Source organism: Ictalurus punctatus, chromosome 1 (assembly GCF_001660625.3).
Source record: "Ictalurus punctatus breed USDA103 chromosome 1, Coco_2.0, whole genome shotgun sequence".
Lineage (NCBI taxonomy): Eukaryota > Metazoa > Chordata > Actinopteri > Siluriformes > Ictaluridae > Ictalurus > Ictalurus punctatus.
Window position 1 is genome coordinate 10,423,680 of NC_030416.2, and position 14,740 is coordinate 10,438,419.

Below are 14,740 nucleotides of genomic sequence, written 5' to 3' on the forward strand. Positions count from 1 at the left end.
CAAGAAGAAGAAGAAGAAGCAGTTGCACGCGGCGCGTGGTTATGACGTATGCGGAAGTAAACAAAGCGCGTACTGTTTGTTCGCCTTGAGATCTTCATTCATGTGCAATAATATATTTCAATTTCTAACACGTCTGTAATTCAGGTCAGTATCCTGTCTCATTGCAAACGCATTTAAAAAATAAAACCACGCAACAGTGGTACTTAATACTTACTGGCTGCTGTGCGAAGTTGCTAACGGATTATTTTGCTCTCATAGTTCATGATTTCACATTTTAGCTCATTCTTAGATAAACTGACAGGTATCATGGTAAATTTATACGAGATCAGTGTGCTTAATTGCTAATGAGAGGAACATGAAATAATTATGAGCACTTTTTACGTCCTATATAGTGCACTGTGTTTGCATGAAGGATTTGACCTCTAGTATATTTCACTGAACCTTGATGTCTTTTTCTCTCCAGACATGAACGGCCAAGCCGAATTAGATGTGGACTACAAGCGGAAATACAAAAACCTAAAGCGTAAATTAAAATTTTTGGTGTATGTAAGTAAACTGTGCTTTCTTTGCTTATTGATGGTGTGTCGTAGGATGTTTGATGAACCCCACTTCATTTGGGCTTGTTTCATTTTAGGAGCAAGAATGTTTTCAAGAGGAGCTGAGAAGAGCACAGAGAAAGCTCCTGAAGGTCTCCAGAGATAAAAGGTTGAACACTTTTTAACCCAATGTAATCGCGTACATAACATTAAAACCACTGACAGGTGAGGTGAATAAGATTGATTATCTCGTTACGATGGCACCTGGGAAGGAGTGGGATATATTAGGCAGGAAGTGAAGAGTCAGCTCTCGAAGTTGACGTGTTGGAAGCAGGAAAAATGGGCAAGTGTAAGAATCTGAGTGGCTTTGACAAGGACCATATTTTGTTGGCTAGACGACTGGGTCAGAGCATCTCCAAAACGGCAGGTCTTGTGGGGTGTTCACGGTATGCAGTGGTTAGTACCTACCAAAAGTGGTCCAAGGAAGGACAACCACTGAACTGGTGACGGGATCATGGACACCCATGGCTCATTGATGCGTGTGGGGAGTGAAGGTTAGCCCGTCTGGTCCGATCTCACAGAAGAGCTACTGTAGCACAAATTGCTGAAAAAGTTACTGCTGGTTTTGATAGAAAGGTGTCAAACGACACGGTGCGTCGCAGCTTGCTGCCCCCTGTTAACCGATGAAAGCACCTACAATTGGCATGTGAGCCTCAGAACTGGACCAGCAGAAGAAGGTCTCCTGGTCTGATTAATCACAGTTTCTTTTACATCATGTGGAGAGCCAGGTGTGTGTGCGCACGTCATGTACCTGGGGAAGAGATGGCATCAGGATGCACTATGGGAAGACGGCAAGCTGGTAGAGGTAGTGTGATGCTCTGGGCAATGTTCTGCTGGGAAACCTTGGGTCCTGGCATTCATGTGGATGTTACTTTGATACGCACTTCATTCCTAAACATTGTTGCAGACCAAATACATACCTTCACGGCAACGGTATTCCCTAATAGCAGTGGCCTCTTTCAGCAGGATAATGCTCCCTGACACACTGCAAAAACTGTTCAGGAATGATTTGAGGAACGTGACAAAGAGTTCAAGGTGAAATGAAATGTTACAGAAACATGTTTGTATGTCAGTAAAGAAAGCAGCATATTAAGTGGTAAGAGACACTTTTCAGACAAAAAAACATAATGATTCCTGCTGGATTTTTGCTGCAGGATTAAGAAGCAAGTACGACAGTCAAAGTCTCTAGAAGAACCGTGTCTGGTTCTACAAGATGCTCAGTAACACTTGCAGCTCATTTCCTTTTTAAAACTACACTAACTGCACCTGAGACTAATATTTTTACTTTTATTTTTATTTTTTTGTCACACCAAATATTGACTTTGTTTCATGTAGAAACATTTAATTTCATTATTTTGAAGGCATCTTTCCTCTACAGCATTTCTTTGCATGTGCAGTAATATATTCGTGGTTACATGTGAACTAATGTGCCTTTCTCATCTGTCTCAGTTTCCTGCTGGAAAGATTGTTACAGTATGAGCGGGTGGATGAAGACTCGTCCGGTAAGTCTTCATCAAAGACCTAGTTTTCATGTTTGCACATTTTCTTGCTGAGTACTAATAGCAAGGCAGTCATCTCGTGACCAAGACAAGCTCACGTGTAGTTTATAATAGGTCCCGTCTACGTCATGCTCATCCTCTGGCCCTTTGCGTCGACCCGAGTGACTCGGATGGCTTTGCGGTCCTCCACTTAGTCAGAGAACCACAGTTATGTTCACAGGAGTGCATTTCCTGGAGCAGTGCTTACTATAAATGCTTCTACGTTTTTTTTTTTTTTTTCCACATGGAAAGATGACTGCGGAAAACTTACTCTCGCTCCTTCTTAAGGATGATAATCACTCGAGTGTGATGATGATCCTTTACGATGGTGAGATCCACTCAAGTGCTGATACTGAATCTTATATGAGAATAAGAATCAATTGAGTGCTAATACTGTTCCTATTAACGATAAAAGTCACTCAGGTACTGATACTGCGCTCAACTGAAGATGAGAATCAGGCAATCTTGTAACACTGTACCATACTGTGTATTAAAATGACTCCTAGGGTAGTGATACTGTTTTCTACCGAAAGTGAGAAGTGTTGATGATTCCCATCACTCTACTCTACTGAGGATGAAATCACTCTGTAGAGGGCGGTACTAATGTTGGACCGATGCAGTTGTCTGCTAAATTACTTTGGGCCAGATACTTTTTTCTGATTGATGGCAAACGTTATTCAAACGCACCATGGGGTGTGATGAGAACATTAATAAGGTTGACGGTGAACTCTATGACGCCGCTTCACAATGTCTGCCCAAGCCACTCCTATTAGTGTTGCCCAGGAAGTAGGCTTAGTGCCTCTCAAGTATGCCTGTGCAATCACTTTCTTTGACACCATGGACTGTCCTCTCTTTAGACAGCCAAACCCATAATGGTGCTCCTCAGAGCACACAAACAGCCGGTTGAGGTGTCTCAAATCTAGAATCAGGCAGAACCTGCCTACACTTCCATAGACGCATCATGTATTAGTAAGGCTGCTGGTCTCTCTACTGGCAGCATTGACTGTGGTTTCCACGTATGTCACTGCCGCCATAGTGATGTATGTGCTCTTATACCAGGTCACAGCTCTCCTCCACTGTACACTTATAAGAGATTCTTAATGAAGCTGGTACACTGTGGAGTATAGCCTAGTCACTCACGTGGGCTGATATACTTCACAATAGGTCAGGCATTTGGTGCAGTGCGTTAGGTTTAAGATCAAGCAGTACTTTTGCCAAGGAGGTCTTGATGCCATGTTCCAGGGTGACACTCTGACTTTCTGAATGCTCTGTTAGTGGGCTATCAGTACTGTCCTCCGAGGTGTGCCTCAAGCTTGGAGAATGACATTTACCGAAAGTATATGTCACAGTCTCTCTACATGTGAGGCAGTTGTAGTAAGTTCCGTCTAGGTTTGCAATTAACCATGCTGTGTGTATGCATTGCCACTAAGAGCTCTTGTATTTGGCCCAAGCACATCCAGGATGCTTGTTCTCTCTGTTCTTGATGGTGCCGAGCAGTCGAACCCTCAGCTGCCACAGAGGAGCTCGCCTTCCTTTCCCTAGCGGGCCGTGCAGTCAGTTCAGTTGCACACTTCATCCCTGCCGCACTCCTGCAGTGTCTGCTTGCGAGGCTGATGAAGAATCTCGCTGCAATTAGACGAATATCCGTTATGCAGCAATTAAGGCAAGGCTGTGTAAGTGCTTGTCCGAGAAGTGCAAATGCCAAGATCCAAGATTGGTCTCGACCATCACCCAACTCCATTGAGGCTCGTCAGAACAAACGAATTGCCATTGTAACCTGAAGTACAGGAAAATAAGAAATAGGAAAAGGTTGAAAGTTCAACAAATTCACAAGTTAGAATTTTTAAACCGTGAGTCATATCCATCCATCTTCTATACCGCTTATCCTTCAGGGTCACGGGGAACCTGGAGCCTATTCCCGGGAGCATCGGGCACAAGGCAGAGTACACCCTGGACGGGGTGCCAGTCCGACACTCATGTACACATTCACACGCCCACTCATACACTACGGACACTTTGGACATGTCAATCAGCCTACCGTGCATGTCTTTGGATTGGGGGAGAAAACCGTAGTACCTGGAGGAAACCCCCGCAGTATGGGGAGAACATGCAAACTCCACACACGCACAGGGCAGCGGTGGGAATCGAACCCCCGACCCTGTTTGTGTGAGGTGAACATGCTTGAGCCATATCGAATAAACGAACACTAAAGTCACCTGAGGTGCACGTCAAGGCACCCTCCATGTAGTGCAGATTTGAGCATACCAATTTTATACAGTTTTCCGAGGATTTCCCAGACTTCTTAACATCTCGAATCTGCTTCTTCGGCAAGACGATAATGGGAACAAGCATGACGTCAAGGTTGGCCTCTTATAAGCCACACACATGAGGTCAGGATCACAAGCATGGAAATGAACACACAAGAAAAACTCCACTGATTCTCGAAAGAAAGATATAAGAACATGTTATCGTGTATCGTTGTGTTATTATCGGATTAATACACCACTACTGTGCGCTGCGGATGTGTTACAGACTCGGATGCCACAGCCTCCTCAGACAGCGAGGGAGAGGCTCCAAGAGAAAGGGAAAGGGAACCAGGAAAGAAGTGAGTCCATCATAAGTGCTGAAGTTGCTAACCCTGTATTTGTGTAGCTGCTTGCATTCTGTATGTTTTTACCTCTTCATTCTGCCTTGGAAAATCGTATAGAAATGTGAAGTGCAGTTAAGGGCAAAAGTGTTCTATGGTTTTTGTGAATGGGGGAAAAAAGAAAAACATTTATTAAGTTATTAAGGCAAAGGGTGGGCAGCATTAGTAGAGAATGTTTCTATCATACAGTTGAGGTCATAAGTTTACATACATCTTGCACAAGCTGCAAAATGTTAATAATTTAAAAAAAAAAACAAGGATCCTAATGCATTTTGTGTTGTATTTAGTACTGCCCTGAATCCGCTATTTCACTGTGTAAATTGTTATTGTTTTGTTTACAGATCTTATTTTTTTTCATGTAGTACTGCCCTTCAGAAGCTACCTAAGATTTAAATGTTTCCCAGAAGACAAAATAATAACAATTTACACCGTCATCCTGTTCAAAAGTTTACATCCCCCTGGCCGTTAATGTATCGTGTTGCCTTCTGGAGCATCAGTGAATGTTTGCACCTTATGTAATAGTCGTGTACGAGTCCCTCAGTCGTCCTCGGTGTGAAAAGACGGATCTCGACATCATATAGCCGCTGTTGGAAAGGGGTCAAATATGCAGGTGATGCTGAAAAAAGTAAAGAATGTGCAGGACCTGGAGGATTTTTCTGAAGAACAGTGGGCAGTTTAACAGCTCAGGACAAACAAGGGACTCATGAAGAACTCTCACAAAACATAAACACAGTCGTGGATCATCCAGGTAACGACACACAGGATTAATAATCGAGGGTATGTAAACTTTTGAACGGGTTCATTTGTGTAAATTCAGTTAGTATTATGTCCCGTGGACTATATGTAAACGTCTGTTATGTGAAATAGCTTATTCAGGGCGGGACTAAATAAACAACTAAATGCAATTTTTATGATCGCTCTTGTTTTTAAAAAAAAACAAAAAAAAAAACAAGTTTAACCTTTAGCAGATTGTGCAAGGCGAATGGTTTTGACCTCAACTGTATTTAGAAATGGAGATGCAAACTTGTACCACTTTATTTTTTCCACAGTTAATATAATGTACTGTTTGACCATCGAAATCTGTTTTTGACAGAAAATGTATTCAGATTTTGAGCACCGTGAGCATCATCGCAATCCGATGTGCATAAAAGCCTCGTGTGGCCTACTCTTATCTGTTTTTTGAAATGTATTTTTATTTTTTTTTAAATCAGCAGTGTAGTCTTTATTTTATCCTAAGACTATACAAGTGCCCTGTATGGTGTAGAGACTGATGCTCGAGCACATTCCTGTGTAACCTCAGCATTAACCTGTGTAAACCTCAGGAGGAGAAGTCCCGGAGGTCCGTCCCTCGCGTCATCCTCGTCCCCACAGCTTTCTCTCCTCTCTCGCCCCGGAGCGAGCGCTCTCCAGGCTTCAGCACCTTCTCAGTATCTCAACGCGGTGAGGAGTTTATACAGCACAGCCCACTTCACTTCCCTCATCTGACATCAGCGTATCGCTTTTTAGTCTAAATCGTCGTTGAACGTTTCGTATATTCGTCCTGTTCGTTTGTTATTTTGACATCTTATTCATTCATTCCTTTTGTTTCTCTTTTCTGTTGTTGTCTCGTCACATCATCTGCTTATTTTTGGATCCATATCGTATGGGGTGGGGACTGTGCGTGCGGACATGGCGGTGGATTGTGTGTGTGTGTGTGGTGAACAGTTACCCTTCCCTCCTGACTATTTGGCTCCCTCTGCTGAGCGAGTGAGGAAAGAGAGAAAACCAAAACCACCAAAACAGAGAAAAGAGTCTGCAGGAAAGGTGAGAGCGAGAGATAACGAGAGGAAAAGAGGACAGGAAGTCTGAAATGGCTTCGATTACTTCTCTGACAAACAAACAAACAAAAATTCAATGACTTATTTATTATAAATGGACAATTACAATGTACAGTGGTGCTTGAAAGTTTGTGAACCCTTTAGAATTTTCTATAATATAAGTCCTAAAATAGACGAAGAGAACCCGATAAAATAAATGGGGGGGGCGGGGGGGTATTAAACTTGGTCATTTATTTATTAAGGAAAGGGATCCATCATTACTGTGTAGATTGTTTTGTTTTGTCTAAGATTTAAATTGCACCTAGGTGAAACAGCACCATTTTATAGTACAGTCTCTAACTATTAAACAAGACATATTCCAGGGAAAGGGAACAGCATCGCATCTTATTAAACTATTTATATATAAACAGTTCGGATAAATCCCTGAAGAGCAGAGAAAAGGTCCATTAGTGCATTAGGGTGCATTAGAGCAAGGAAAAAAAAAAGTAAAAAAAAAGTGGGGGGGACGGAGAAAGGACAGTGTGAACAGTGAGACTGATATACAGTTTATTCAGGCAAATTATTAAATTACTGTCCTAAGTATGTCAAATAATTTCTTTTTTTCGGTTAACATCATAACAAATATTTAACATTCATTTTTCGTGAAAATTTAGCTGAAATCCAAAGCTCTACTTGTGATCACTAACATCGACTGGTGGAGCAGTACATTTTTGGTGTGCGGTTGTCAAAATAACTTTTTTCACATTCTCTTTACCCCCCCCCAGGTGGTACCTCCATTAGCATCGAACTACCCAGCAGGCAGTGCACCGGGTGCGGGTTCGTCTGGGCCGTTCAGCTGGGTCCCGCGGCAGATGCTGAGCGGAGACACCGCGGAGGAGGAAGGAGAGAGTGATGGAGAAAGCGATGGAGGAGAGGAGGAGAGAGGAGAGGGAGAGGAAGCAGAGCTAGTCATTGACATTCCTAATGAGTGAAGGTGAAGTGGACAAAGACTCTAGTGTTTCTTTAATATCAGTGAAGAGAAACCTCAAGGAAACGCCGTTTATCCAGCTGTTTTTTTGTTTTTTGTTTTTTTGCTATAGTCATGCTGCAATTGTTTCCTCTCCACCATTTTTACACTTTAATTGCAACTATCTAACAATTAAAGCAGTGCATAGGATTGTTTATAGGTTTAAAATGTAAGCCATGTCATTGTTTAGTCTGGGGCGGAAAGTCAACTGGAAAATACAATATTCCTCCTGGACAGTCTCGTTATAGGAACTCGCAGTCAGAGCTCTCGGGTTTCGAATCGGGACGGAAATTTTGGATGCACGTCATAGACCAACTCGGATACATCCCGCACCATCATGCCTGAAAGTAGTACGGCCGAAGTCCTGCTTCTGGATTTCCTCTATTGACAGAGTTTTATCAAATGGAAGCCTTTCCATTGAAACTGAGTTTTAGCCAGGTAGCTCATGATATTCATTAAATAAAAAGCACAGAGTTTTGGCAGACACACGTGTATGTACAAATTCAGGATCAAGTAAAGCACGTGTATGTCCGAATGATCGTAAGTCTAATCAGAGTTTGCTGACTCAGCATAATTCAGCATTTATGTAAGCAAACTTGTCTGTTACAGAACCCATGTCTCTCATTACTCAGCAAGGACATCAGATGCTTTTTAAAAATCAATCATCTGGCCATTCGTACTAGATATTCTTACATTGTGACTATTTGGAAAAACAGAGACATGCTCTCCTAGCTGCTACTATCACGTTCAACATCCAGCGGTGATCTCACAGGGTTTCTGTGACCTCGAGGTAAAATGTTTTTAAATATGGTGAACTGTAATTCATTTTTGTTAACACTGTGATCCTTTTTCATTAGCTCTGTAATTTAAAAAAAAAGAAGAAGAGAACTGAATCCGATTTTCGTGTTCATTTCCCCCTCGTGACATGGAAAACGAGTACAAGTTATCAGTACGAGCTTTAGTCAGAAGCCATGCGTTCTGCAAAGTGATAATATAATGAGGTACGGAAGAGAGTTTCAACTTCTGGAGGACTCAATTTCTGTACACCTATTCGAATTAGTGGCTTTTAAACACACGCAGATTCGGCTTGTTATGTAATTATACGATGTAATAAACTTAGAATAGTAATTAACCAGAAGCTAAATCCCAGTATGCTTTCAAGGGCTTAGTAGATTATCGACATATTAATCATGGCACAAATTCTGTCTGTCTGTTGAGTCATTTTTTTGGGAATATTATACACTTTATTGTCACCTGTGTGCCTGATACACACATTGCCATGTCGGTGTCACTGCTGTGCTATAAATGATAATGAGCTTGGTTTTGTAACCTGTAGGCTCCTCATTGTGAATAACTATAGGTTATTTTGGTCATGAAAAATGAAGGTTAATAAATGCGAAACAGTCCAAATTTCTCTCTCGTTTATGTAATAACCCACAACATCTGGCCATGTCTTCTTTATTTTTATCGGGAAATTTGGTGGGATTTCACATCAGATGATTAACACTGACCACGGATCAGTCCAGACACTATCGAATCGTTTCAGATTTATAAACGTACATGATAAAACTGATTGGAGAACAGTTCAAATGTTATATTAAACACTGGTTCATTGGTTCACCTGGAGATCAACACCCCCTAGTGGCGAACTATGGGACTTTTGAAACGTTTCGAAACAGTAATGACTAGAGATGCACCGATACTACCTTTCTCAGCCGATCCGATATATTGGTGGTTCTGCCTTTTATGCCTTCTTTTAAATGAATAATAATTCATTCCAGAATTCTGAAAGAAATGCAAATAAAAACTTATTGAAGGTTATTAATTCATATTAACAGAATTAATTGACTGAATTGTAAAAATCCTCCTGTTAGTCTCACATTCACTCACCACAAACACAAGCATTTCTACTTCATCACTGAACATCAAACTGCTAATATACAATATCAACTTTTTATTTATTAACATTAACTGATTATGAAATATACTACTCTACAAATATATTTTTCTGTGAAATATAAACATTTTTTTTGTCAACTCATTTTCATTTAAATCTTTCAACAGTGTACTGGCCCTTTTATTCAGCACGAGCAGCTCGGCAAAAAAAAAAACAACAAAAAAAAAAACGACTCGACGCCGAAACTCCCGCTTCACTGCCGCAGTGTAAAATGTTTCGCAGTGCAGAGATTACAGAGCTTACAGACTACAGTTTTTTTTGTCATTCCACACAAGAGACATCATCCTTACACACAGCACGAAATCGATGTGTTTTCCCGCCCTCTTTTGATTGACAGGATACAATCGGCCCCGATCATCGGATGGTTTTAAACTATCAGCCGATACCGATCGTCAGTGATACGTTGGTGCATCTCTAGTAATGACGTAGCGAAGCCGCGTTTGCTGAAATCACGTGAATCGCCCGATTTGACACACGCGCCGAACCACTGATTCGAAACGAAAGATTCGCGAAGGTCTCGAAGCTTCATGAAGCAGTGTTTTGAACCCGCCCACCACTAACAGACAGTGCACAGGGTAAAGAGGGCAGAAAAGCAACCAAGAGCCAAAGAGAACTCTCGGTATAATCCTACCACCACCGTGCTTTACTGTGAATACATATGCGATGAACTGTACCGTACATTATTAAACGGTCCGTGTTTTTAGGTAGGAGGTACACTTACATAACTGGCTAACGAGTGTTGTATGTCGGCTTGACTCAAAGATTGCATTTCATTTAACTAGGAGTTTCTGAGGTTTCACGAATGCTTGCGTCATAAATTGAGGTAGTTGTCGTTTGGTGGATAGATGCATAATCGAGTAGGTAATAAGCTCGATTAGACATAGTTACGCTGAAATATATGCGAACACTGAGACTTGGGTGTGCAGTGTGTAGAACATTGGGTGTAGTCTGAATGTGAAACAAACAGACACAGAAAAATAAAGTGGGAGAGTGAGTGTTGCAACCACACCTATCATGCCCTAAGCTCAAAGAGACCAGTTCAGACAGGGAGCTCTGCAGTGTAGGGTAACAAAACACACACACACACACACACACGGCTTACGGTTGTCATACCTACAGAGTGTTGCGCAATTCTTACTGGAATTTGGCAGCAAGGTGTAGAGTTGGTTACAAACAATGGATTCGAGACGTTTTTCAGCAAGTTACTGCATCGTTTAAATGTCGTAAAATGGCTGTGTTCAGTGATGCGTGTTTTACGAAGGCTCGCATGCTTTCCGTTGACATGCTGAAACACAGATGCTTTAAACTCCGAGAACAGGTTTGTGTGTGGTTCCATGATGACAGGTATGCATGAGCATTTTGATCCCTTGCTCTATTTTTACATAAGATCCAGGTTTACTGAAAACCCGTAGACGTTAAATACACATCGAAGTCAATAAAAATACCCGTCGACGATAACACAACCAGCATGTGTTGAATATTGAAGTGTGTGTTAAAGAATGCTGATTTACAGGTAATGTGGATAGGCGTGAGAGGGTGTGTGCACAGGTTTGTGTACGTTACAGCCGAACCGCCACCGGAGGAATTGATTTAGTCAGATGAAAAGAATGAAACGGGAGGAGCAGGAGGGGGGGAAAAGCACCCAAGCTCTTAATGCGTAGGCAAGAGAGCAGGAGCAGAGTGTAGAGAGTGGGAGGGAGAGGAAGAGGGGGTGACTTGCAGGATCTTGTCGAGTGTAAGTACTGCTTCAGCGCTGTCATTTACAGCCACTGCCAGACTGCAGTGGAGAGTGTTTTGGCCATGCTGTGTGCAGCACGGAGGAGCAATGTGTGTGGGCTTGCAGCGCTGATCGTGGGTCTGCTCTCTCTGGCTCACATCATCACAGCTTCAGAGCGGCTCGAGTGTGAGGAGAGCTTCTACAGAAACACCCCGCCACAGCGGGTCACCGAGTCGGGCCTGGAGAGGAGATGCCACAGCCTGGGAGCTGGGCGCACTTTTGTTTCACTCTATCACCCTGGACGCCAGTCTGATGTCTATACGGCTCTGCACCTAGGCCCGCACAACGCATGGGGCGAAGGAACAGCCGAGGAGTTGGTAAGAAGATCCGTTTTTCGATTTCTTTTCATTGCTACGAAAGCATTCGATGCGACGAGCCAAAGCTGTAATTGAATTGCACTGCCTCTGCTTGGTGTTAAATTGCATTTAGGTGCAGATGACTCCACGATTTTACCAGATTTGAGTATTTTATGTCGTTTGGAAAGCTCATCACAGCTCTCTGGCTCTGTACAAGCAGTGCAAGGAGTTTAATCTACAAACAAATGAAGCTTCTAGAGAATTCCACGGTTTCAAAACGAACCGTGCGTAAAGATACTGAGTGCATCTGAAAAGGCTGGCTAGGGAATAGATGTGAAGCTGAGGGTTAGAACAAAACACAAACTACAGCAAATTTCTTATCGACCTTTCTCATGTATTAATGAAAGGCCCCATTTAGAGACATCGCATACATTTGCGTCTTAGAACAGCTTCTTTCTTTCATTCAGCCACAAAGGAAACTTTTCTTTCTTGCCGCTATTAGATCCAGTGTAGCAGTGCTATACGTGATCGAAAGCTGTATACGAGAAACAATAACATAACAAAAAAAAAAAAAAGATATATCATGAAAATCATTTTCTTCTGTCTCTCAAATGCGTCTGCAGGACAAACCAAGCGAGACAGAAGTCCTCGGAGAAGAGTCCCGTGTACACGTTCCGGCTTTGTACAATAAGGACCGGGATGTCGCTTCATCACACTCGGCGTCCCCTTTGCACAAAGTGGATGCTCTTACTGCAGGGCTGGTAGAGAGCAGGACCGTGCCACAGTGCTCTAATGCAGGGGGGGTCGTGTATGTTCAGAGCGGCGTAGGGGGTCTGAGCGAGACGAAGGCAGATGTGCTGTGGTCGGCAGTGTGCTGTGACGTTCCTGATGGACTCGGCAGCTTCGGTATGGGAGTGGTCCAGGAAGGTGAAGGGGAGCTGAAGCTGATGAGCGTGACGGAGCTGGAGGAACTGCTTGACGTTAAGGAGCTTTTCTCTGGTGGGTGTGGAGAGACAGGAAGTCTGGAAGATGAGGCACTGGAAATCACTGAAGTTCCTGAAGAAGACGTACACACAGCCGAGACAGACAAAAGCAGTGACGAGGACGAGGTGCCCAGCACGACAGCAGATAGAACTGAGTCTGAGCCCAGCCTGGATGAAAGCGTTACCGAAACAGAAAGCTCCGAGTCCCAAGAGAACAGTACTGTCCTCTATGTCCTGTCCTCTATCGTCTCTCTCCTGTACGCTCCACTCTCTCCAGCGGTCTCCACCCTCACCAACCTCCCCTCTCAAATCGGCTACGTCTTACAAGAGGACGCAGCCGTGCTAGCGTCGCTGCCCAGCGACAGCTTCAGCTTGGTTCAGAACCTGGGCTCTGGTGTAGTCTCGGGTGTTGAGAATGTAGGCAGCGTAGCATACCAAGTGGGCGAGCATGGTGTGTGCTCACTGTACACATTGATAAGTACGTTAACAGGCGCTTTGTTGCTTTCATGCCAGGAGGGACTGGCAGGTACAGGAACGCTAATGAGTGACGCTCTGGGGCTGGTGATCGGTGCACTGGGTGAGGTCTGGGACCTCGGCATGGAGGTAGTAGAGTGCACGTTCCAGGGGCTTGGTGGGTACATGGGTGCGGTGGGCTCAGAGGCGGGCAAGCAGGGCTGGTCATTCGGCCAAGGGATAGGCACGCTAGTCTGGAGGGGACAGAGGGGACTTGGGCACGTGATTAATACGGTGGTGGGAATTATTGGGGGAGTGTTGGGAAACACGGCGGAAAACATACAGGAAGCTTTCATTGGGGAGTGAGACAGCGGGAGGTGTTTTTTTTTTTTTTGTGCATGAGTGCATGGATCTGGCGCAGGCTTATTTATACTGTATTACATCATTGTCAGTGCTTGTTTGCTGCTAAAATGCAGTCTACACCAAAACGCGTACGTGAATCGGAATTAGGTTTATTTATGACGCACAATTCAGCTCTTACATCAAAAGATTGGCGACTGACATGAAGATCTTTGTATGGATCTGAGGTCTTAGTAATTCATCTTTTACACTCTGTAAAGTTGCTGTAGCTTTGGTGTGTTCAGTCGACTGGGAAAAAAAGTGGAAAGTTAAATGGTAATTACAGAACGGAAGGGATAATGCGAATGTTTTTGATGTAAATTGAAATGTGAGTGGTATCGTAGGGACCATGATATGAGCTCTCGTACAGTACAATACAATGCAGTTCAGTCTCTTCCCTCTTCCCCATTAATACTTTTCCCAGCTTTGCCTTGGTGAAATATTTGCACAAGTGCCACTTGTTGTTAAACAAGAATATCAGAACGTTCTGAATCTGAATCAGTAACAATGTAAACTTGGTGTTGAGTGTCAGTCAGGTGTTTGTGCCCAATCAACATCTCCTCAGTGAAACTGAGAAACATGCACCAAATCCAACACGGAATAAAGGATTGTTCACAGATTTTGGGTACTCATGTCATTTGTTCTGATAAATCTTTTTTAAAATTTTTTTCTTTTTTCGATGAAATGTTGATTAACCCTTACAAGCATCACATCGGTTTTCCATTCCGCTGGCAGAAAGGAAAGTGTCTTATTGGACATTTTCAATCAGTGTATATACAAATGAAATATTTTACTGCCGCAAATGTGTTCTAAGATTAGTCAGGACGCTGTTGGGTTTCTGTGTATGGAGTATCTTGAGTCTGCTGGTGAGCAGAGCCTCCTGCTGGGCAAAAAAAATTCACACCTCTCCACAATAACAGTGGTACAGATATAAAACAGAGAGCACAACTGAAGCTTTTTTGATTGTACAACACTGTATACAATAGCATTATAACATTTAAACCTAGTAGGCTAGGGAAAAAAGGTAATACTTATAAAATGCAAATTCTTAAAGCCTTGAGTGTCTACTTTCATATGAAACAGTGACCCCTACTGTGGAATGTGACATCACAAATAAATTCAGTGCTGAACACGGGCAAACACAAAACTTTCCACAAAAATTTCCACAAAAAAAGGAAATTATATATATTTTTGGTAAAAAGAGTTAAAGGAAACTCTTTACAGTAAGTCTTTTGGCATGCTTAATGGATCCACTTAGAGTTCTCTTTCAA

At 42.9% G+C, this 14,740-nt stretch overlaps 2 protein-coding genes across 2 annotated transcripts; both read left to right on the forward strand.

The window, feature by feature from the left end:
• ino80e (INO80 complex subunit E) lies at positions 1-9,014 on the forward strand. The gene is made up of 8 exons (XM_017469430.2): positions 1-144; positions 464-546; positions 635-705; positions 2,046-2,098; positions 4,667-4,739; positions 6,104-6,221; positions 6,486-6,584; positions 7,363-9,014. The coding sequence occupies exons 2-8, from the start codon at positions 466-468 to the stop codon at positions 7,567-7,569; spliced, it is 702 nt and encodes a 233-aa protein (XP_017324919.1). The 5' UTR covers positions 1-144; positions 464-465; the 3' UTR covers positions 7,570-9,014.
• Positions 9,015-9,752: 738 nt separating this feature from the next.
• On the forward strand, positions 9,753-14,088 carry LOC108266323 (uncharacterized). Its single transcript, XM_017469438.3, has 2 exons — positions 9,753-11,655; positions 12,258-14,088. Exons 1-2 carry the CDS (start codon positions 11,362-11,364, stop codon positions 13,434-13,436), a joined length of 1,473 nt encoding a protein of 490 aa, XP_017324927.1. The 5' UTR covers positions 9,753-11,361; the 3' UTR covers positions 13,437-14,088.
• Positions 14,089-14,740: the final 652 nt, after the last annotated feature.